Raw genomic sequence first — 24,606 nt, forward strand, 5'->3', positions numbered from 1 at the left:
CTTTTGAGATTTGCATTCGTGGTAGCGTTAGCATAAAATGTTGATCATAATAAATAATTTATATAATAAAACTTTTACCTGGTATTGATTGTTGATTGATTATATAATTTTTTGATATATTATATAATGATATTTGACCTCATTTTTGCAACAATCTTTAGTAGTACATTATTTTGTTATTTTTATTTACAAATAATAAAATAATGATCAACTAAAGTTTGTTGCAAAAATGCTTGCCTTATCAACAAGATTTTTTTTAATTCACTCGCACCAAATATGTTTATTTGTTTTATAGTTTTCCTGGAGATGAACTTGTCAGACACAAAAGGCTTATTGTAGTGCGTAAACAACGACAAGAGCCAGACTGGACGCCTCGACTTTTCTCGCTATAGTGAGGGGAAAAGTTTTGTAAATAACTATTATTCTGTATAGGAAAGTACCCTATCGTAAGCAATTTTAATAAGGTTTTTCTTAAAGAAAAAATATGAGGTCACTATTTTAGTTCCATCAATTTCAGCCACTTCATATTTTCAAAAAGTAATAGTGTGTTGTGTTGTGAGTGAGATTAGGGTTGCAAATAGAAAAAAAAAACAAATGTTTTTTTTTCAGAATTATGAAAAAAAAAACCGAGCACCATGGTTTTTTTTTCTAAATATGTTTTTTTTTCACATGAATAAATAATTCGACAATAACGGTTTTTCGTGACTTGTATTGTAACGTGTTTCAATAACAATAACGTACATTTTAATACGATTAACATTCAGTATACAAACGTTTATTGGGGAATCCCCGATGCTACGTGCAGCGTGGAGAGGCGGCCGTGTTGCCAACAGTAAATAGTGATAACTACCAACTACACATTTCGTAAAATGTTACTTTTATAAGACCAAAACTTTAAGTTATTCGTTTAATAGTTAACATTAAGTCTAAAACTGCTTTGCAAATTTTGAGATTTCGTACTTTAGAAAAAAACATACTCCAGAAAAAAAAAACTGGTTTTTTCTTCACGTTTTTTTTTCATGTTTTTTTAAGCCAGAAAAAACCGTATTTTTTGCAACCCTAAGTGAGATACATGTCATCAAGCTCTTATATTTTCATTTCAATTTTACGAAGTTTCACTTCTTTCGCGCGGAGGAACTCCACGCGCTTTTTTCTAATGTCTGTATCAAATAAGATATTGTTGACAGTTGTGGCAAAAAGTGCCTCATCTAAATTTTGGTTAATAAGTTCATAATTTAGTTTAAAAATAAAAAAAATATACTAATAATTATGTTTTTTTTTGGTAACCCTACTTACACCAAACCCTACTTACACCAAACCACAGTGCAAAATAGTAAAGTAATAAATAATAAGTAATTTATTTTGTTTTCATAAAAAATATGTTTCATAATTCTTATACTCCAATTTGTCTGCTGACGCTTCTTGATTCTTTGCAATGACATTTTTTTTAAATCTTTATTAAAGAGCTTTGACATGACACGTGGAAAGAGGCTCATCTCGATGCGCGCGTTTGTCTCGTTCGCACTACCGTCGTAATAAATCGGTGTGTCTCTGTCGTTCAATAGCGTAAATTTACATAGCTGTGTGGGTCTTCTTGTATGTAGTAGTGTGTAGTGCCATTTATTAGCTGACAATTAGTATTAGTATTGACGTGCCGTATCTTCCGCTATTTTACTTTAATCAAAGGCTTAAACCCAACAAATTAGAAAGTCCATTAAGATAATAGGTACACTGGGCACACCTTGAGAATGTATTATATTTAATAAACACTACTAACAGGCATTGTATAATAATAATAATATATAGGGTTAAAAAAAAACATATTCTTATAGCAACTTAATGCGTGTCGACGCTTTAGGTATGCCTGACACCGCAGCCAACTTCCTAGGATTGGTTGCCGAAAACGGTCGACTCAAAAAACTGAAACGCATGGTAAATATGTTTCTGGCGGTGATGGTCGCGCACAACAACAAGGCCCTCTGTGAGGTCATCACCGCCTCACCTCTCGATGATAGTACCCGCCAATCCCTCATGGACGCTCTTGGGAAGTTTGTCAAAGGAGGTAAGAAGATTGAGCTTACAGAGAAGGTGGATCCCTCCATAATCGGAGGGATGATAGTGGGTGTGGAGGACAAGCATATCGATATGAGCATTTCTAGAAAAATTCAGATGTATACCGATATACTGAAGCAGGCAGTCTAACTTTGGTTTTTGCGCTTGTTAGAAAAACCAGGCGCAAAATAATTCTTCGCTTATACTTTTAACTATTTATATATTATGTCTCGAATGATGATCAAATTAAAAAGTGTGTAGTTTCGGTGCCTAAATTAGGCAACTAATCCGTTCTAGTTGGAAAGTGTTGTTATTTCTTTGTGAATTAATAAGTAAATGTAGTTATTGTATTTTAATTAAAACAATGTCTTATTTTATTATTATCTTTAATAATTTATTAAATAGTAGTTACAAAACAACATTAAAAATAATCGCCCCTATATGGCCAGTTGTACCACATTACAGTATTGAGCAAATGTTCATAAAATGAACTAATTTCTAAAGATGTGATACAGCGCCATATCTGAACGTAATATGTTTGTACCCCGTCGGCGTAATAAGATTCGCATGGTAGCCATGGTTCCGATCCTTTGGGGGAGTCTTGCACGCGGAACCTTCCAGAAGCCGAGAGACACTTTGGGCATGGATTCTGAAATTTACTCTGTTAGAGTTGAGAGATCCGGTCATAACTCTTTGGAAGCTGGAAGTCAAGATCCAGAGTTCTTGGTCACCCTTGAGGTTGTTAACAATTTTCATGCCACTGGCGAACTGTAGGGTCTCTCTGTCGATGGCGATTTGGTGGAAGTTTCGTGGGGTGTATTCGGTAGCGGAGTTCCAGCACCAGATGCTTGGAGGGTCCATGAGTCCGAAGAAAAGGACGCCATCGCGGTCCATGGCCTCGGCTGCGGACTGCGACGTGCGCTCCTCAGGGAAAACCTGCAAATTATTAACTCGTTTAGGTACATTCACATTCCAACTTAAAAACCGGTATCGACTCTAGTTAAAAAGCAATTAGGAGTAAATACTTTGTTGAATATGAATAGGTCAATGACTCATTTTTCTAAAACAACGCAGCAACGTCACGTTTCCGACTGTTAACGATAATAGCTATGTAAATATGCAAACTGTAATGTCGCGCGGTTTTTCTTCAAACTTGGCCGGACATTTGTACGGTGTGTCTATTTATTTTAAGATGGTACTTATTTATTTGATTACAACTCGCGTCACTAATTACTTCAATATGTACATGTTTTATCTCGGCATTCGCCATAGGTTCATACTGCATAGTACCACTTAATTATTTTTTTCTACTCCCGTAATTCGTCATTTACAGTCGCGTGCATAGATCTTTAAAGCCCTACATAAAAGATGCCAGCCCCGGCCGACACCCCGTGCACCCACGCATACGTTATAGCCTTTTACGTATTGTGACGAAGCCTTTAAGGCACTGGTCCCACCGCGAGCTAGTAAGCTATGAGCTATCGGCTATAAAAACGAACAAAAGATAGTCGCTCCCGTGCAAATAAAAGAGACACGGCGATGTTTATAGTTACTCGCCCAGCGGTGAGCTATCAAAATCGCCGTGTCTCTTTTATTTGCACGGGAGTGCTTATCTTTTGTTCGTTTTTATAGCCAATAGCTCATAGCTTACTAGCTCGCGATGGGACCAGTGCCTTATGGATATACAGCGTGGGTGCTGGCCAGGGCGGGCGGCGGGGCGGGAAGTGCGAGCGACAGCGTCGGGAGAAGGAACAGAGGGGAGGCAGACGCTTCAAAATACATGAAACAGTGGGAATTTCACGAAAGTTATTCTAGAAAACGATTATAAACTAAGTGCATGTTCGTAGAAAAAGTATTGTAGGTATGCATCGGTGTTTAACCGAGTCAAAAAATACTTGTACCCACGCCACTCGCCTTTTTTGACCTCTTTTAAACGCCAGTTGCATAAAATAATAAATATTGGGGGACACCTTACACAGATCAACCTATCTCCAAACTAAGCAAAGATTGTACTATGGGTGCTAGGCGACGATATACTTACTTAAATAGATAGATATGTACATACTTATATGCATAAAATACTATTAGGAGCTTAGAACTTTGTTTATTCTCGGTATCTTACTAATAATACCCCCCTTTTAATTGAAAGCATCAATCATTCATCATTCAGCATAATTATATTACTCCTGTTAGATTAGATAGATTATCACGTCTAATGAGCTGACACTGACACAACTTCACTTTTCTACAATATAAATGACAAGAATTTTCTTTCAAAATTACCTACTTTTCTTCTACATAACTGTCTTACTACTACTACAACTAGAATATGACTAGAATGTAGGTACACTCACGTTCATAGAGCGGGGGTCAGCGTTGGAGTCTTCTATGAAGGAGTCATTCCGCAGCACGCCAGTCCGAACGACATTCTCAGTAGTGGAGGCTAGCGAGTGGAAGTACAGGTAGCGATCGCGCCCTCGCCGCCACGGCGACAGCGCCATCCCTAGCACGCCATCCATCAGGTCGAAGCTCTCACCTGGAAACAATAGCAGGAAAATTGTTAAGGTAACCGTATAAACCGGTCGAGGCTGGTAATCATACAATTCTAATAGTTGTTATTTTCTTTTTTTTGTCCTGCGTGTTATGCGGCCTCTAAGGAAAAAAGTGGCCCTCGTTAATTCTGACTTGAACTCAAGATGAAATACCATTAACAGGAAAATTGGTATCGAAGATCCAGTAAATACCGAGTTGGATAGTATCACAGTCACAGGCTAGATTTTATTTCACAGGACTAACAGGACACTTCTATTGATAAATTCATCAATATACTTATTACTTACATACGATGTCACGGCAGTGACATAGTGGAAAGTTAGAAGAGAGGTAATGTTTTAGATAAACTGTCGTTGATGAAACTTTGCCGCTACTCTAAGGAACAAGGTACCGTTGGTCACGAGGCTATCCTCGAGTATTTCGAGACCGTCTGCTTCGTTCAACTAGAGAACATCCACAAACTTCCCTCCGTCTCCCGGGGACTGTCCCATTATTCCGGAAATAAAAGCCAGTACCATCGATAGTGAAGCTCCTATGCGTGCGATGGGAAGGGGAACGATGCGTGACCCGCCAGGAGCCATCAAGGACTCATACTCGACCAGTATGCCGAAGCTGGTCACTTCAGCTACGTAAAACACGACCTTTAGTAACCTGTCTCCGCATGAGCCGTTGAGTGACGCGCCAGGATCGATCTCGAGCTACATCTACGACCAGTATGCCAAAACCGGTGAAGTCAGCCACGTATACGAACGTTAGAAACCTGTCTCCCGGTGACTATCCCCTTCATTTGGCTCCTGGAGTAACTAGAGACCAGTACCATCGATAGTGAAGCTCCCGCGCGACGGGAAGGGGAACATGAGCCGATGAGTGACGCGCCAGGAGCGGTCACGGGCTACATCCACGACCAGTATGCCAAAGCCGGTGACGTCAGCCACGTACACGTACGTATCCCCGCAGTCCTCGGGGTGGGATTTGCGGATGTCTACAACCTGGAAAAATACAGGATAGTTACTAAAACTAACATACAGAAGTGTCGGCCTGTTCCGAAATATCATAAACAAATAGACGTGACGTCATGGTTTCTTACATACATAAATTATGAACATAGTAGGTACAGAATAAAAACCAACATAGCTTTTTGCTAATTTTCTCTACTTTTACGACCATTGTCGCAAGGGTCATCCTACACTTTATCGTCTAAGTAACTCGATGCAACTTTGAAGAAGCTACGCAGTGCCGTCATTTTCAATAGCGCTGACTAGATGCCGGAGCTGAAAAGACGCTAGCGTGGGATGGAGCAATATGATTAGGGATCAGGGTGAAACCTGATCACGTCACATTCATCACCACAAGCTGACAGTACTTACGGGAGTAATAAACAGCGAAGACGCCACGTAGCTCGAGGCATTGACCCTGTGCCGGTAGATGAGGTTGTCGGTGCTCAGGTCGAAAGCGAGGAGCTGCGGCGGGCAGACCTGGTTATCCCCGATTTTGCCTGCGTCCATCACCCACAGCCGGTTGCACTCGTCGATCTTTAACAAATAGATCATGAATTATATTAACAAAATATATCATTTTGGTCGACAGCTTCTGGGTCAATTGTTTTTAAACAAATAATTAGCGATATACGGGATGGATCCTGAAAAGCAAACAAATAAGGTATAACCTGAGATTATGTTGAAATTGTACCTACACATATTTATACGTAGGCTAGGTAATCATTAGTTACCTAAGTGGATCCTATACTACAAACTCGGATAAACCCACTTTTTTTAAGGGAAAATGTATACCTACTTATTCTAGACTATTTGTCTTTGAATAGTCGGAGTCTGCATGAAAAGCTTACAACCATGACAATGTTGATTCACTTCCTACTTTCGAATTGAGGAAAAACTGGGCAAAACGTAAAAAAATACATTCAGTCGTTTGTAAAGTAGTCTGTGACAGGAACAAATGTGATTTGTTACACATCATCCATGCCCAGTTGTCCGCGCTATGCTCTGACGCAACTGAATGCAATGTTGTACAAACTAGAGGTGCCCCGAATGGTTGTTTTGGCCGAATACCGGATATTCGGCCCGTCACTCTCTCAGCTTAATATTGGATATGCATTTATACATTTTAGGGCCAGTTGTATCAATCACATTTGACAGACACATCATCGTCACGCAGCAGACGTATATGGAACTTTCCAAACAATACAATCTAACGAACGCTTTAACGGTGACAGACGGTTTGATGCAACCGGCCCTTAGTCACATTTTTTATAAAAACTGTTCGAAAGCGCAATGTTTAATAACATTTAAATTTTGTTGCTCACATTTGGTTATACACAGTGCTCGTGAGCATTGCGAGAGATTTTAACATCATATTTCACATCATATTCCTGAACCGATTTTAAGACTAATTTCTGGATTTCGCCTAGTTTCAGAGTTATTAATTGAAAACAAAAATCTTACTGTTACTCATTACAAATGTTTTTTTAACAACGTTGATGCTACTAGGGACAATAGTCTCACATCCAGTAAAAAAAAAATTGCAAAATATTCTCATCTTCATTTACTTTTTTTCTCTCACGAGCACCGTGTATTATATACAGTAATACCCCGCTTAACGCGAGTAATGCGTTCCAGGAAAAATCGCGTAAAGCGAATTTCGCCGTATATTGGGGTCACTTACTTGCTTGAAAAGTTACAATCAAATAGCTTGTTTAAAGAAACTTTAACATTTTACATTTAAAAATATTTTTTAAGAAAAAAAAAACCGCCTTCCTTTGGGCTTCTGGTGATAAATACTTTCAAATGTTGGATTATGTTATCAATTCGTCTGTATATTTTTTAATGTTTGTTATTCGATATCTCCGTCATTTCTGAACCAATTTTGAAAATTGGATGATTCTGAAGTACTTACAGATGAGAATGATTATCAGAACGGAACTCTAACCAGGGGCGGCTCACTCTCCATCAGCAGATCCACTGCATCAAATGTCACTGTTCTGGACGTAAGTGCATGCTGTTCTTATAAAAATACCAAAGTCACTATAAGTGTGCCGTTCAGATTTGAGGAGTTCCGTTCTGACCATCATCAGCAGTTCCACTGCACCAAATGTCACTGTTCTGGAGGTAAGTGCATGCTGTTCTTATAAAAATACCAAAGTCACTATAAGTGTGCCGTTCAGATTTGAGGAGTTCCATTCTGACCATCATCAGGAGTTCCACTGCACCAAATGTTACTGTTCCGTACGTAAATGCATGCTGTTCCTTTAAAAACACAAAAATCACCATATGTATGCCTTTCAAATTTGAGGAGTTCCCTCGATTTGTCCAGGATCCCATCATCAGAACTGGTTTCTGAGAAAAATGCAACCAATCTGTATGCATATACAGTCAATCAAAAAAAAAATTCAAAATCGGTTCAGTAACGACGGAGATATCGAGGAACAAACATTAAAAAAAATAAAAAATAAAAACAAAAAAAAATACAGACGAATTGAGAACCCCTTCCCTTGAGATTTGGAAGGCGGTTAAAAACAATAATAGAGTGCTATTTTAATTAAAAAAAACAATCTAATGTTTTCGTGAGTGGCGTTTTGCTTCCGATCCATCAAAATAGCCTGGACGCTGGTAGATAAACAAATAGACCGTGATGAAAATATTTTATTTAATCTACAAAAATGTCCAAAAAATGGTCTGTTAATTGTCTTTTACAACTTTTTGAATTGGAAATTTGATATTTTTGTGCAAATTTTTTTTGTATCGTTTTCTTTTTAGCTAAGCGTAAACTGTTCGGTATTCGGCCTAATAGTAGCCAATGTCTGGCCGGATATTCAGCAAAAGTAGTCGCGCTCCGTATATTTGCCGAATATTCGGAGCAACACTAATAGGTACAAATTACAAAACTACACTAATTGCTCAAATTACTTTACCTTAAAAGGTCCACACGTAGTTCCGTTTATTCTAAGTATTGACTTAAGTAATGGGACAACAAACTATGATTAAATGTTATCCAGGACAAGCAAAGTACGCTTAATGATAAAGTGTTCAATATTATCACTTTTCTTACTGAGTTAATTGTAGTTATTAAATTAGACTTTGAATTGTCCATAAATGCTTACTTCAAATAAACTAATAGATTGATAATACCTAGTAGGTAAAGTTATTTCGCCTATGAGTGATGTTTCATATTTGAAATCGAGGGAAGGTTAATCACGCCTCTGCCAATTATCAAAATACAGGCTGTAGTATAGATAAATATATATACTTACTTTTATACCCACATATGACAAATTGCTCATTACATGTTACAAATAATTACATGAGTGCCTTTACTTGGCTTCGAACTCAGGACCATCAGCTTCGCAAGCAGTTCTTTTCGATGTTGATGTGCTAATAAGGAGTGGTCGGGGTAAATTTCGCGTTTTTAATTGTGTCCAGTGTCTTTAGCTATTCCTAATCAAAGCTTAGGCGCCTTTTATTAGGACTGCAAAATACCGTGCTGAATGGACAGTTTTAGTGCAGAAAATAAAGACCGCAACCCTCAGCCGTTAGCAACCGAGGAAGAAGAAGAGAATTAGGGATAGAATCAAAGTTTATCACGAAAATGTGCGTCGTTTGTCAAACTGCATCACAATAAGTTGGTACTTGATACTCACAGCTACTCTGAAGACGGAGGTCATGCCATCGCAGTTGCTCCCCTGATTGTCGTGCCAAGTGTAGTCAGGGTAGGGGTAAATCCGCGCGTTCTCGTCCACTGTGCCCAGCGTAATCGGCCGCCCCTCGTCGAAACGCGGGATCGTCACGAAGATGCGCGATTGCAAATTACCTAGTAACAAAAAAACATAAACTCTATAAAAAAAACTCCAAGAAACATTTATTCTGGTACAGATGGCACCACACTTTTGGTTGAAGAAAGAAAGAGGTCAAGAATACAAGTAGGTAAAAAACGTCCTTGATAATATATACCAATTTGTATGCATATTGTTCCGTAGTCAACTAGGAACCCTTATAGTTTCGCCATGTCTGTCTAACCGTCCGTTCGCGGATAATCTCAGTGACCGTTAGCACTAGAAAGATGAAATTTGGTACCAATATGTATATCAATCACGGCGACAAAGTGGTAAAATAAAAAGTGGAAAAAAATGTTTTGTTTGGGTACACCCCCCCCCCCCCTACATGTAAAGTGGGGACTGATTTTTTTTTCATTCCAACCCCAACGTGTGATATATTGTTGGATAGGTATTTAAAAATGAATAACGGTTTACTAAAATCGTTTTTTGATAATATTAATATTTTCGGAAATAATCGCTCCCTCCTCCCTCTAACTTTTGAACCATATGTTTAAAAAATATAAAAAAAATCACAAAAGTAGAACTTTATAAATACTTTCTAGGAAAATTATTTTGAAAATGATAGGTTTATAGTAGTTTTTGAGAAAAATACGGAAAACTACGGAACCCTACACTGAGCGTGGCCCGACACGCTCTTGGCCGGTTTTTTATGAGATTAAGTGGTAGGTATGTTAGAACAACTCAACATCTGTGTGATGTTACCTCGGTATGCAAATAAATTGATATTAGCATATTAAGAGAGGGTGGAGATTTACATAGGTACCTAGTTGATCTCAATTCTCAATAATACATATTTTACGTTGATGACATTCGAAGAATTATGCAACAATAAAATAACTATTTTTGACTTCTTAATAGATCAATTGCGAAACAGATAATTTGTATTTCCAAGGTGATACTTTGAGGCACATTATTCTAGACAAAACCGTAGCCAAAAAACGACATAAACAGGCACTGAGTTCCCAGGAACATAGAACCGATTGGCCATGGCTGATAACTGCATGGACTCTGAAGGAAATTGGAAGTCCAGTTCAGTCCACTGTTGAATTGCGCGGAGCCCCGTCCCTGCTTCGACACCTGCAGCTATATCCAGCAGCTAGCATTTGTTTTAATGAACAAATATTCCTAGACTTTCATAAGAACTACCAACCTCGTCTGTGTTGAACATCAACATCGATAGGCACCGAGTTCCCAGGAACATAGAACCGGTTGGCCATGGCGGCTAACCGCACGGACTCTGAAGGGAACTGGAAGTCCAGCTCAGCCCACTGGCGAACTGTGCGGAGCCCCCGTCCTTGTCCGGACACCTGCAGTTGCGGCCAGCAGCACGCCAGGCAGTACGACAGGAAGAAGAACCGCTCTATGCCGTACGCCATTTCTACTTTGAATACGTCGAGCAGTGCTGGGTCTGGTAAAAGAAAAATATATTTCAAAACAAGTAGGTAACACTTATGGCACACCTCGGACACTGGCGATCAAATATATGAAAGAGGCGCGTTCCTAGCACACCGTCTAAGCTCGTGTAGGTGAACGCGTACTATGCTTGTATGAGTGAAATAGGACAGGTCGACTGTTCACGTTTTTGACAGGCGGTAACTGTGAGGTAATCGAGAAGGGGTTTGCGGCACTTTCAGCGAGGAGCGGGAGTGGCCATATTGTACGATAGTACTCCTTATTATACTGTGCTTATGGCGAGGTCGCTGAGTAAACAAATTTTATTATAGGTACTCGGGTCAGGGGGTCAGGAACACCAGTATGTATTCACTATAGGTGTTAGTCCTGTCCCAGTGTTTATTTAACAATGTCTAATGTACTAAACGTTTGCCATGTGGATCCGTACGTTGTGTGTGACTTGATTTAATTATTCGATAGCGATTGTAATACTTAAACCGCAGTGCAATTCATTTGCACTAATGTGCGAACGAGAAGAGATGTAACGAAAGTTATTTTATGCATTCGCTACCAAATATTGCAAGTCAAAATCAAGTTTATGCAAGTGACAACTAAAATACACTAAAATTATGATACTAGTGCGAAAAAAAGGAAGTTCGAAACGAGTGGCGATAAATTAAAACACGACCAAAGGGAGTGTTTTAAATCAACACGAGTTACGAATTTCCTTTTCGCACGTGTATCGTACGACGTTTTTCAGTACAGATGGCTCTCCGAAGTTTCGACCTGGCATATAATGAACCACTTCTCGCACTAGAGCAGAGCGTAAAAAAACACCATTTGTACTGAAAACTATTTAAAACAATTAAAGCGCCTTAACAACCGTGCCGTAAAAATTTACTTTGTTGTCACTTGATAAGATAGTTACTCAAGTTTATACCTCCCTAAAGAAGAAAATATAAATAGTATGGCAATTACTTAATTCATGTCACTATAGATGTTATAAAATGTAAATAAAATTCCCATTGTAATAGCAACAATTAATACAGTAGATTCATCATTATAATGTTTACCTTAAACCCATTTGTTATTAAATAATTTAAACTTGATAAATGTGAGAATGTGGTTCACTAATTACACCTAGAATTTGCATAAACTGAAATTTCAGCGCAACACAGATTCAAACGCTTCATCATCGAGTTTTATTTATAAGGATAGAATAATTTTCTTATTAAGTAATAAAACTAATAAATAAAGGCACAACTTATACAAGCTTGCAGTGCATTTTTTTACAACATAAAAGTGAAGAAAATATGCAATGAGCGACAGTTTTTTTTTACTTTACAATTTCCGTGCGTTCAAATCTAGCCCAAAACATTATTTTATTCACTTTTAAAATTACTTTAAGATTAAAATCATCGTTCGCAAACGTTTGTTTTTTAATAGGTTTTTTTAATAATGAATAATAATTAATCTATTACCATATTGACTGAGCAGCGGTCCACAAAACCGGGCCTGTTGATCCTCCATCACCATCACCATCGTTTATCAATATCACAAAAAACGTCTATAATATCACTTAAAACCAGTCCGTGTTTTTGTCAAAACTAGTTTTTTATCACTACGGGTTTTATTTGTTATGATGCCTATGATACCTAAATAAAGTTTGTGTTAACCGCGCGCCTATGACAGTTGGCAACATATCAGAAGTAACGGAAATCTCCTGAGCCACAGCTTTATATCGATATGTCAAACACATACCGTGCATACGTCCAAGTGTAAATATTTAGGTCGCATAAGCATTACAAATTAAATTTAATACGCCGCATATAAAAATAAAAATACAACAATCAAAAATTTGCTGGGAATTAGATCACATACGTGCTGAAGGTAAACACTTCTTAGAACCTAAGTAATGGCTACAACATTCGTGGATACCATATATGTTTACCATGTTTTCAATTGAGACGACTTTACCATATTAAATAGTAATTTTTCTCGTTTTAACATGTCTTGAGTGAGATTATATTTGAATTAATAATTTTTCCACGCGTTATATGATCGCTAATAAGGCACGTAATTGATTACCTATGAGAAAATATTTTTTAAATTCGTAATATCCACACGATACAACTACGGTAAGTTGATAACCACATAAGGACAAACTTGGAAAATTAAAAAAAGTATAGGTATAGGTATATAGGTATAGTTCTTTAAAAACGTTGACAATATTGGTCAGTGCGAACTCCAATGGAAGACTAAACCGATCGAGTTCCTTTCTGCACTTATACATGTGTGTTTTTACTCTGGCCCAATATTTACTAACGGTACCTGACCATATTTATCACTTTAGTATGTAAATTACCTGTACATGTTAAAGATAAAAATATTCTGGGTTGAAATCGTGGGTCGCGATAAAAAGGGATAGCATGCGTTCGATAATGACATCATTTTATATTAAGCCGCCTGGTCAAAAGAGGGTTACGGTGTACCTATGTACATATTTCGAGTGTTATACCTCTATTATAGGTAGATTCCTTGTGTTTCATTACTGAGTCTGTTTAAAAAAAAACATATGTACTCAATTTTAGTTATTTATAAAAACCGGTCACGTTTTGACGCACCGGATACTGCGATAGAGATTATCTGTAATAAATAATAATATTATGTAGATACTTGATGAGTCTCTGTTTTTATAACAAAATCGTTTGCTCCCTCTATCATTGTTGTCATGATAATTGTCTCTCTTATAAGTCTTCTATAATTGTCTCAATTGGTACCTATACCTAATGCGCATTAAGAAGGTAACCCTAGTCGATGGTATAGTATCCCTATTGAATTTCCGATGTACTTAGCCTACTTGTAGCGCCTATTGTTTTGAGTAGTCGTAGCAAATAATTCCAGACCTGAATTAAGTACCACTTATTTTAGGACAACAAAGACGATAAAAAACCGGTAAATGCGATGTTCAAATATACCTATATTGCGGTGTTTTGAATAGAATATAATAGAATAATGGTTTATTCCACAGATGTCATATATACCATAGATCAAGCAAACGTATCTACTCTACTTAGCGTGTCAAATGAACTCAGTGAAATCCACTGAGTTGTCCGTCTTTACTCGCAGCTTGCAGCTTTCGGGCGTCAATTTTTGTAAGTTGAAGTCAACCAAAACATAAAAAATGCCTCGTTACGTGATATTCAATTGCAACAACACAAAAATTATGAACAATCAAGAGCCTGAGACATATTTAAAATTACAGGCAAGAATCAACTTCAGTACAAAATTTGACACGCTCGGCCCCTATACAAATATATGAATTTGTTTCTTCTATCTAAATTAAGTTCTGTGGTTTATTCGTAGGCTCACAGACAATAAACAATTTTCGAGACATACAGATAAAATATGAAGAGCCACGAAATGGCTCAAAATTTTGCTGCTAAGTATTGTAAAATCTGATAAACTAGTAGGTGATTTGAATTTTTTACGCAACAAATAAACTTTTTAGTATATAACTATTAATATTGTCTTAAAACCTGTAGGTAATTATACGTTTAAGTTTTTGTAGTCTCCAAACGCGATGCCTATTTTATCATAATCACGTTTGACAAGATAATAACCAAATGAAGAAGCACAAGTTAACAAATGTCTTTCAACACGACATAGTCGTAAAACACTTAAAACTAAAATCACCACAAATGATCCTTAGATAAGCACTAGCAAACGCAACGAATGACAGAAACTAAGTAGTCCTTTAGGGCCACGCATTTTCAATAGGAGGAAAATCTTGTCAAAGGCACTGTGAAACAATTCCAAAGATTACAATATCCTATGTTACAGACAAACCAGTAAGTCAGCGGTTTTGCAGAAAACCTAGTATATTTTGCTTAATTTTTAATTTACTGGTAGAAAACGTTATTTCTAACGCAAAACCAATAGGAGCTAAACGGTAGTGGGACGTTTCAAGCATCGATAAATCGATGGTTTCAAGACTTTCAAGTAATTGAATACGGATCATTTTAAAAATCTGTCTCATTCTTCTTTATTTTATTTCATTGCTTATGTCTTAATACAGCTGTTTCTCATTTCACTTTGTTAAACTTGATGATTTAAGCTGTATTTCATTTAAATTGTTGATTTAATCATAAAATAAAACTAAGCAAACGGATTATATCGCAATGAATTTACAATTCATCCCGACGTTTCGAACACTTTACGGAATTCGTAGTATCCAAACTTTAATAGAGAAGATGGCTTTACTTTACCACCGGCTTGGGATCCAGTAGTACATCTGATGATGAAACAAGCACGATGAAGACTGTGAGGCATTTGTGTTGTATGGTGTTGGACATTTGCAGTTTGTTTTTGTCAATTTTATGTAGATTCATTAATTGTTTTTCCCCTCACTAGCTCGGAAACACGTGTTTTGTCCTTTAATACCAGCGGGTAAAAACGCATTTTATCCACTAGTGGATAAAGTAATTTGACCTTGAATAAAGTCAAACTAACTGTTTTAAAATTGATAAAAGTAGGTGAATCTAGTACTAAAGATGATTTACCACCTGTGGAACTACTGGAAGCAGTGATAAACGCATTTTTTGCGTTGTAGTTTCCTCGCTATAGTGAGGGGAAAAGTTTTGTGTTACACTCGGGTGCAAATGTATTTTACTTCTCGTGTGTTAAAAAACTCGCAAGCTCAGGATTCTATTCTCGAACCACTCGCTTCGCTCGTGGTTCAACTATAGAATCCTTTCACTTGCTCGTTTTTCAATTCCACACTCGGCGTTAAAATACAACTTTGCCCCCTTGTATAACAAATAACTATTTTAACATAGTAATTGTATTTTTTTTTTAAATATTGTATAACTATTAACTTTATTACGTGTGTGAAGCTGCCTTAAAAATCTATATTATTTATGGTTTTTGTTCATTAATATTTCTTGTATGTGGGGAGTTTTTGCACATTGTAATTTTTTCTCAGTCACCCGTTGACCACGAATACTGTAAAGTGTTCGAAACGTCGGGATGAATTGTAAATTCATTATACGGGATATAATCCGTTTCCATAGTTTTATTTCATGAGTAACTATCGCGGTAACCGAAGACAATATTAGGTACTTGATTTCTTCTTAACACTTAACTTACATCAGCCACTTCAATGAATGCCCGATTTCCAAATCCATTATCGCACTTTTTGTGGCTATTAGCTGTGCGTGACTCCTGGCGAACAATGACAGATGAACAATAACATAAATTAAGTATAATAAACTACAGATGTCCAATCAGTACTCGAGATAAGCTGACATTGACCTTCGCCGTGTTCGACACTGATCGTGACCATGCATTTTTGATGACCCTGTTTTTCTAAACTCAGTCAAATGAGAACATATATGTTTATTCAAACTAAGTATTTTAATCTCCATTGTATTTGATACTGTAATAGCAAACAGGAAATCGGGATAAAACATATTTTATTTCAGTAGATACAAAACAAGCCAAATCTGGCTAAAAATTCCCCGCGTGGGTAAAGGCTCTATAGGAAGGTCGGGGGGAGCGGTGGGATCTTTGCTTTGCCTATTATTGATGACATGGGGGGTTTGGGGGGGTCTAGAGGATGATTACGTCATCCGTAGTTACTTATTTTTTACACAAATGGCAAATTAAAAAAAAGACATTATGAGTACATTCATAGATTAATGTCATAATGTTTACGTCAGTATGTAGAATGTGGTGGTGGTTAGAGTTTTGCTTGCTTTTGGTGACAAGAGGAATGAGGGTAAACGATTGGAAATGTTAGAATAAATCTGCTTACGTAGAACAGTCGGTCCATAAGAGATATATAGTAGATACTAGGTACCTATATATTTTGGTTTAGATATCCAGTACTCATATTATTATTATGTATAATAAAGTGATTAAAATAAGACTATTTACATATCATTGTAGGTATTATGTTAATATGTAGGTACCTAATACTTGTTTAGTTCGTTCGTCTGTATTGTGTTCGTCATCAAACAATAATTACAAACCAATTACAATACAACCCGATGTTTACGTCGTGAATAGAGAGACCGGTCGTGACTGACAATTATAATAGAACTGAATCCTCGTAACATCAGAACATCTACAATTTACATACATCCATCTTACCTATGTCCAGTTGTGAGCATTTTTTTTGTATAACGTATGTGCAAAAAATATTTGATATTGTGCATATTTAAATAATTTACCTACCTCAGTATTAAGTTAGTGGCAGTTAGTTTGTATAATTAATACATTATCTTACAATGTTTAATTATACTTAAACGTACAGATTTTTTCTATTTTTATTGTGGAACGCACCGCATTGCAAGCCGTAAATTGTTAATACAGATATTTAAGCTTCGTTAAACTATATTTCAAGTCAGAGGTGTGACTTAAAAAGAAAAACCATTGACGGTAAATTAAAAGCCTAAGTAATTATTAGGAGCCAACAATCCATTTAAGTACTTAATTTTTTCTAAGATCAATTTGATCTGTCTCTAAAATCTAGAAAGTTTTGAACAACATCTATGCAAATCGAAATTAAAGTCAGAAAAAGAAAATGACGTTGTAACTAATCCATTATGCTTATCAGAGCATTTCGTGGCAAAAACTCGATTTACTTGTGCTATAGGGCTTTCTAAAAAGAGACCGAAGGTATGGAATCCGTGAGATCCGCGTTCACTCACTTCTCGTAAAAAATCGCAAGGCCGGCTATAATTAGACTTTCACCTTTTATTAATTCCTAATCTAACGTAATAGTTCATTCAGGTATCACGAAATAACTAAAATCTATGATCTAAGTAACGATATAAAATGATGAGAATAAATTTGGCTCAAATATTAAGGTACTAATAATCACTTACAGATACTAACTAAAAAAATCATTTTATCAGTGTTTTGCGTAACGCACTAGGTAACCTTGCGGTCCCTTTATATTGCTTAGGACGTGAGTTCTACATTTATAAATGCGGCCTCAATGACCGTGCTGAAAATTCAGACGATATTAAACATCTGACATCTGGCATTAGCGAAGGTCTCTGTTTCGGATTGCTTGTACAATGTTGGTTGGTCCGGATGTTTCTGCCTGTTGCATTTGTCAACCAATTCTCGTATTTTTTTGTGAGCGAGTCCAGAAATCCAGATTTTTCTTTAAAGTATTTGAAATATCGAAAAGTGGGTAACCTCTCAATACATATATTTTCCTGATAGTTAATTTACCGATTTTTTGGACCAAATGCGTTGATTCTTAATAGTTTATTTTTACTTTTTACAAAAGCCATCCTGTTTTGTAGAGACCATTAGTAGAAGTTATGTTCTTATTTTTACATCTTTTAAGCTTATGAAGCTCATCGCAAGGTCAACAGCTCACAACCACTAGTTCAGACCTACTCCATAAAATAACTATATGTAACAATACGTTTTTGGCATATAAGCGTGATCAAAATTTAAATATAAATATTTTTAAATAAAACGACTATGACTGAAACATTAAGTTTAATTGTACTTTAAAGTGCGTAATACAAATATTTTAAGAGGATACGGTAGCGAAAATGCTAAAATGGAAAGGAGCCCCCCCTTTCAACTTGGGAATTTTAGTTAAATATACAAGTGTTATTAACTAGACTTAGAGAAAAAAAAAATGTCCATTAAGAACAACTCAGTCAAAAGATATTTCAAAAAAATCTTTAAAACCAAGGTTCCGCTCTCGACTCTTTCCTCCTTCAAAACTTAATCAATCGGAACGAAATTTGAGAATCTGAATAACAATGAAATAATCTATGTCGGACCGTTTAGCTTTTTTGGTTAATTGTTACCAATCTTGAGTATCACACCTTTTTTTGCGCCACAATGAAAAAGGCCGTTTTTGGCCCACGCCCCATAGCATATCTTAGTCATATCTCTTGTTCTATCTATTACGCTACCGTTTTTTAGGGTTCCGTAGTCAACTAGGAACCCTTATAGTTTCGCCATGTCTGTCTGTCCGTCCGTCCGTCCGTCCGCGGATAATCTCAGTAACCGTTAGCACTAGAAAGCTTAAATTTGGTACCAATATGTATATCAATCACGCCAACAAAGTGCAAAAATAAAAAATGGAAAAATATGTTTTATTAGGGTACCCCCCCTACATGTAAAGTGGGGGCTGATATTTTTTTTCGTTCCAACCCCAACGTGTGATATATTGTTGGATAGGTATTTAAAAATGAATAAGGGTTTTCTAAGATCGTTTTTTGATAATATTAATATTTTCGGAAATAATCGCTCCTAAATGAAAAAAAAGTGCGTCCCCCCCCTCTAACTTTTGAACCATATGTTTAAAAAATATGAAAAAAATCACAAAAGTAGAACTTTATAAGTACTTTCTAGGAAAATTGTTTTGAACTTGATAGGTTCAGTAGTTTTTGAGAAAAATACGGAAAACTACGGAACCCTACACTGAGCGTGGTCCGACACGCTCTTGGCCGGTTTTTTTGTGACAGGGACAGTTGCATTTCGTTCGCTATGGATCGAAAACGATTGTCTCGTTTGCTAAGAAGCAGTAACGCACACTGGGACCCGTTCAGTAAATAATGTTAGTTATTTTTAAACACATTAATAATGTCGTCATTAATACAAGTAACTAAACAAAATGAACAATTATCTTAGATTAGATTAGATATATTTATTTCACAACATGATTACAGTACAAATTAGATTTATGGATACTTATGGATACTTATTGGATATCCAGATATAATTCTACATCTGGCGAATAGGTACCTATAATAATAATAATAGGGATGTGACGACGCAATGTGCAATCAGTCAACGCAGGGCAGCTTGTGGCGAGCTGTTGGGGAACAGCGACCCCACGTACCCGAGTGCTCCTGGGGAGTTCTGTTACCCGTAAGGCGGGTGGGTGGGACAGTACTCTCTACCTCTGGCTTGCCTTGGCTGGCCGTCCAGAGTGGAGTCGTTAGGGCTACATGCCCCAGGGGTGGAAGTGAAAATTTGCATAAGACGCGAGTTGGTACAGTGGCTTAACATCCACTGGGCAGAAAGCGGTGTACACCTCTCGACACCCTTGAGTTCTCACACCGGTGTTGCCCTTGAGCCATCTTGGATGTCGCTTTTTGTGGGGGCCCATCTTGTGGGGACGAGTCACCGTCTGCCGGAAATAAAATTGGATACCGTTTTATTAGGCAGACGTCCGGTTTTTTATCCATAGCCCAGTATTTAGTCCATCACTTTCATCAAAATAGACCAGTTCATTTTAGATTCCATTAACTCTCAAATAGTCCTTACACCCTGGCGGGTGTTGCCTCTGCGTGTGTCCCATGATATGGGCAAGGGCAACATCCGCTCGGTGTACCCCTTACATTTCATTAAAGTGTCGAAAGGGCCTCTACGCGTTGGCTTCGGCCCCGCGCACGCCTCCCAAAGGTCCGGAATACCATTGTTCCGTGATGGGAAAGACATACAATAATAATAATATTCTTTATTGTGCACCATACAGAAAAAAAAAATACACAAGATGGATCACCTATATGTAATACATATAAAAATAATACAAAAAGTAATGCTACTTCTCTGCTAAATCTCTGTGTTGTAACGTTCCTTCATTGAAATTGTTTTTCCTTTATACTAACTGCTTTGGAAAAACACTCCTTACTTTGGGTGACTTTTCTTTGGTAACAGGTGTTTTACTCGTGTAAAAATACATTGAAACTAACCTCCACGTTTTGGGGGGGACGTTGTCCCTCCCCGTGGTTTCGGAGAATACTAGCTAGAAATGACATCCTTCGTCAGTACCTTCTGACATCCGCGCGAGTTTTCCGAACAACCCGCTCTTGGTATCCTGTCTATCAACTTTAACTGTTTTCACACTAGGGAATAGGGACGTTACTCTGTCGACAGACAACACTACCGATATTTCATTTATCGACTGTGTATATTCTTTTCCGCTTACATTTATTTAAGACAGGATTCCATGTGGCTGAGGTCCTAAAACCTTCGTCCACATTAAAATTGCGATGTTTTTGATTTCAATGACTATTGCACGCTTTCTGGCTCATATTTCTAGTACAGTGCGATTAAAATCAGTTAACGATTTGGCTTTTACCCTTCGGCTTCAGCTGCTCTTATCGGGATCGCATAAATGCGAGCACGATAGATATAAAACCCGAATCGTTAAATGATGTTAATCGTACTGTACATCGCGGAATCAAAAATCGTCAGGTGAACAAGTCTGCCGTGGCTGAACATTTATTAGAGTGAAGACCAGACCTTCCAAGAATTGCATGAACCTAAAGTTCTTTCCACGAAATGCCATTAGGAAGAGGAGCGGGCAGTATAAACGTAAGTAAGTATAGGTACGAGGATCCATTGATTTCAAAATACATCGCAGTTTAAATGGGGACGAAGGTTTAAAAGATCTCATTCACATATAATCCTATGGATCCGTAGAATGTAGTTTAGCGCGATTTAAAAGTTTTGATTACATCCATACTAAAATTATAAATTGGAAAGTGTGTGTCTGTTTGTTTGTCCGTCTTTCACGGCAAAACGGAACGAATTGACGTGATTTTTTAAGTGGAGATAGTTGAAGGGACGGAGAGTGACAGGCTACTTTTTGTTTCTTTCTAACGCGAGCGAAGCCGTGGGACAAAGCTAGTCATCTATATATGTATTCATAATTATGTCGTTGCCTGAGTATCGGCAATACAAGCTTTCTCGAGAGAACTATGCTACAACAACTATGAACACAATCCTCGTCATCCATCACAATCACTATACAGTCACCATTTCACATACTCTCGTTGTTTCATTCCCAAAAATATTTTAACGGAAAGAATAAGCCATTAACTGAAGTGCGCAACTACACAGTAATTGATGAAGGTATTCCAAGTACAGGGTGATCATACATAAAGAAAATTTTATTTTTAGGGTTCCGTGCCTCAAAAAGGAAAAACGGAACCCTTATAGGATCACTCGTGCGTCTGTCTGTCCGTCTGTCAGAGCCAATTTTCTCCAAAACTACTGAACCGATTAACTTGAAATTTGGCACACATAATTGTGTTAAAACTTGTGACCCAAAGACGGACATGCACCTACTAATTTAAATTAAGAAAATTTAATTATAGGGGCCACTTTTGGGAAGTAAAATTGAAAATCATAGTTTTTTGAACTATATCGTGAATGAAAGAGCTTTTAATAAGTATTTCAAAAAGTTTTAAATAATTTTTAGTCAAGTAATTTAAGTAAATAGGCAAAAAATTACCATTCCCCCCTTATCTTCGAAACTACTGAGTGTAAAATTAAAAAAAATGCACAAGATAGCCTTTAATCTACATATAGGTTACAGGAAAACCTATTAGAAATCTACAGTTAAGCGTAAGTCGGCATTAAAGAGAAAACTCAAATTACGAATTTTACTCACTGCCGCTGCAAGGCGTTACCAAACCTCTTGAAATAAATATCGATTATTCGCAAAAATTACTTAAGTGCCTTCAAAACAGGAGGCGCTTAAGCCCTTCTTGTGATCTACGAGTAATTAACCCATGCAACGCGAGTACACCTCGCACTTGGCCGGTTTTATTTCTATTTGAAAATAAGTAGACGCAAATTGACAAACTAAGCAGTTGCGCATAATTTATTAGGTACATGCATAATGCTGTGTTTATTCTGCTCGCGTTTCCTGGATCACCCTGTATTTATTTGTTTTTCGTTGAAAGGGGGGTAGGTAATTTATTTTTAAAAATTAGAGCCAGACATTCAGCAATATGTTTGATAATATAGTCCAACAACGTAAACGTCAGCACCTCAATATGAACGGTATTACCGGTTTTGGCGAAACTATAAATTAACTAATGAATTTGAAACACTTCACATTAAACATAGGGACATACCTAACGTTTGTTTTATTAAAAAACTAGCTTTTGCCCGCGGCTTCCCTCGCGTTAGAAAAAGTAGCATATGTCACTTTCTAACCCTTCAACTACTTATCTCCACTTAAAAAAACACGTCAATTCGTCGCTCCGTTTTGCCGTGAAAGACGGACAAACAAACAGACACACACACTTTCACATTTATAATATTAGTGTTATTAAAAAATATACACCCTCTACAAAGTGGACCTAAGAATACTATGTACTTTTTATTGTGTTCGGTAAATAAATTAGAAAAACTAAAACAAAAGTTCCTCCGAACGGAACTACCGGTTTCGCCAAATTTTAAATTAAGTAATTAATTTGCATCTGCATGTACGATACACATACATACACAGGCATAATTATGCCTTGTTTCAAATCAGGAAAAAAACATACCTTCAAGAATGTTCCCTCAGAACTACTTGATTATTTTTTCTTTGACACAAGTCCGTGAATATTTTTGGCAGCGGTGGTACTACGCGTAGCCGGTCGGAGGCCCGCGGTCACACTGCTTGTGCAACCCGGCACCATCCTCTTATCATTCTCGATTTATTTACCGTAGCGGCATCAACAATGTGTTTAAAATGATGGATTGGTAACTAATCGTATTATTTTTATAATAATAGATACGAGTAAATGGTATTCATAGAAAAACGACCCGGTTATGTAATTTATTGTTACAGTATGTACCTCTAAGTACATGAGTATATGGTGCTTTTTTCCGCACTAGTTCGCAAAGTAGTTTCTCGTTTCGAATTTCCACTATTTCCCACTTGTATCGTAATGTACTATTTTTGTAATAATGACTTTTATTTAAATAAAAAGCAAAGCTTACCAACATTACCTACCTATGTTTAGGGTTCCGTACCAAAAAGGTACAACAGGAACCCTTATGGTGCGATTCTGTCCGTCTGTCTGTCCGTCTGTCACATTCCTAAATATCTCGAGAACTACTAATGCCATCAACTTGAAATTTGGAATAGTTGTGAACATTGTAAACCTCTACAAATAGAAAGTATATTTTTTTTAAATATATTAATTTGAATTGTAGAAAATGGCCAAAATGAAAGGGGGGCAAACTGTAAATTTCAAGTTACTAGGTCAAGTGGGGTATCGTTGGAAAGAGCTCAAATTGAACGTAAATAAACTATTTTTTATAATTTTTTTGTTGTGAAAAAAAAAGAAATTTGAAGGATAATGTAAAAAAAAATACCGTCCGTCCCCCCCTTATCTCCGAAGTTTACCAACGAAAAATTATGAAAATTTTAATAAACATTGGTTTTATGCTAAATATTACAGGAAAAATATAATCGTGTTTGTATTTTGAATACTTTTTTTTCATTCACAAAAAACATCGTACTTCAAATTAATACGAGATGTTACGTAAACCATCTTCTGTCCAATAAAGTAAAAACTGTTTAAATCGGTTAACATTATAAAGAATTATCCCTGAAAATCCAGGTCGCGCAAATTAGTTATCAAATTGACCGGGAGATGGCGCTATACACAATAATACTCATTAGTGCCTATACTTTTGTCTTCTAGTCAAGTCATTAGAGTTATATGAAAATATGAGATTATTTTAACTAGGTAGTTTAAAAGAAAGTTTGTACGGAACCCTCGGTGGGCGAGTCCGACTCGCACTTGTTGAATTTGATTGAGCTTTTGAGTTACCTAAGTAACAACATGAATTTATAATATGTGAGCCCCGAAGTGACAAAAACGTAGGATAGTAAACGAAGAAAAAGAGTAAACGAATGAAATTATTATTATGAACCACAATACAAAAAAATAATGTATTAGTAAAATGGAAATGGAACACAACCCCTT

The 24,606-nt window shown here is 36.9% G+C and overlaps 2 protein-coding genes across 3 annotated transcripts; one reads left to right on the forward strand and one right to left on the reverse strand.

Moving 5' to 3' along the window:
* The first annotated feature begins 1,488 nt into the window (after positions 1-1,488).
* On the forward strand, positions 1,489-2,377 carry LOC125233067 (ATP synthase subunit O, mitochondrial-like). The gene has a single exon (XM_048138921.1). It carries the CDS (start codon positions 1,840-1,842, stop codon positions 2,200-2,202), a length of 363 nt encoding a protein of 120 aa, XP_047994878.1. The 5' UTR covers positions 1,489-1,839; the 3' UTR covers positions 2,203-2,377.
* A 44-nt stretch (positions 2,378-2,421) lies between these two features.
* Positions 2,422-23,327, reverse strand: LOC125233125 (protein yellow-like). 2 transcript variants are annotated; one of them, XM_048138993.1, is made up of 7 exons: positions 23,173-23,327; positions 10,602-10,859; positions 9,257-9,426; positions 5,973-6,137; positions 5,423-5,594; positions 4,407-4,588; positions 2,422-2,988 (listed from the first exon to the last, which is right to left on the reverse strand). In XM_048138993.1, exons 2-7 carry the CDS (start codon positions 10,825-10,827, stop codon positions 2,551-2,553), a joined length of 1,353 nt encoding a protein of 450 aa, XP_047994950.1. In that variant the 5' UTR covers positions 10,828-10,859; positions 23,173-23,327; the 3' UTR covers positions 2,422-2,550. The 2 variants fall into 2 exon arrangements, with proteins under 2 accessions (XP_047994950.1, XP_047994949.1); XM_048138992.1 differs by lacking the exon at positions 23,173-23,327 and adding an exon at positions 12,325-12,465.
* Positions 23,328-24,606: the final 1,279 nt, after the last annotated feature.

This window comes from Leguminivora glycinivorella, chromosome 14 (assembly GCF_023078275.1).
Source record: "Leguminivora glycinivorella isolate SPB_JAAS2020 chromosome 14, LegGlyc_1.1, whole genome shotgun sequence".
NCBI classification, from domain to species: domain Eukaryota; kingdom Metazoa; phylum Arthropoda; class Insecta; order Lepidoptera; family Tortricidae; genus Leguminivora; species Leguminivora glycinivorella.

Excerpts from the sequence above, each read along its gene's own strand:
- LOC125233067 (XM_048138921.1), top strand. The coding sequence starts at position 1,840 with ATGCGTGTCGACGCTTTAGGTATGCCTGACACCGCAGCCAACTTCCTA.
- LOC125233125 (XM_048138992.1), bottom strand. The coding sequence starts at position 12,385 with ATGGTGATGGTGATGGAGGATCAACAGGCCCGGTTTTGTGGACCGCTG. Across the intron at positions 10,860-12,324 it reads ACCGCTGCTCAGTCAATATG|ACCCAGCACTGCTCGACGTA; the intron begins GTAATAGATTAA and ends TTCTTTTACCAG. Across the intron at positions 2,989-4,406 it reads CTGACCCCCGCTCTATGAAC|GTTTTCCCTGAGGAGCGCAC; the intron begins GTGAGTGTACCT and ends AATAATTTGCAG.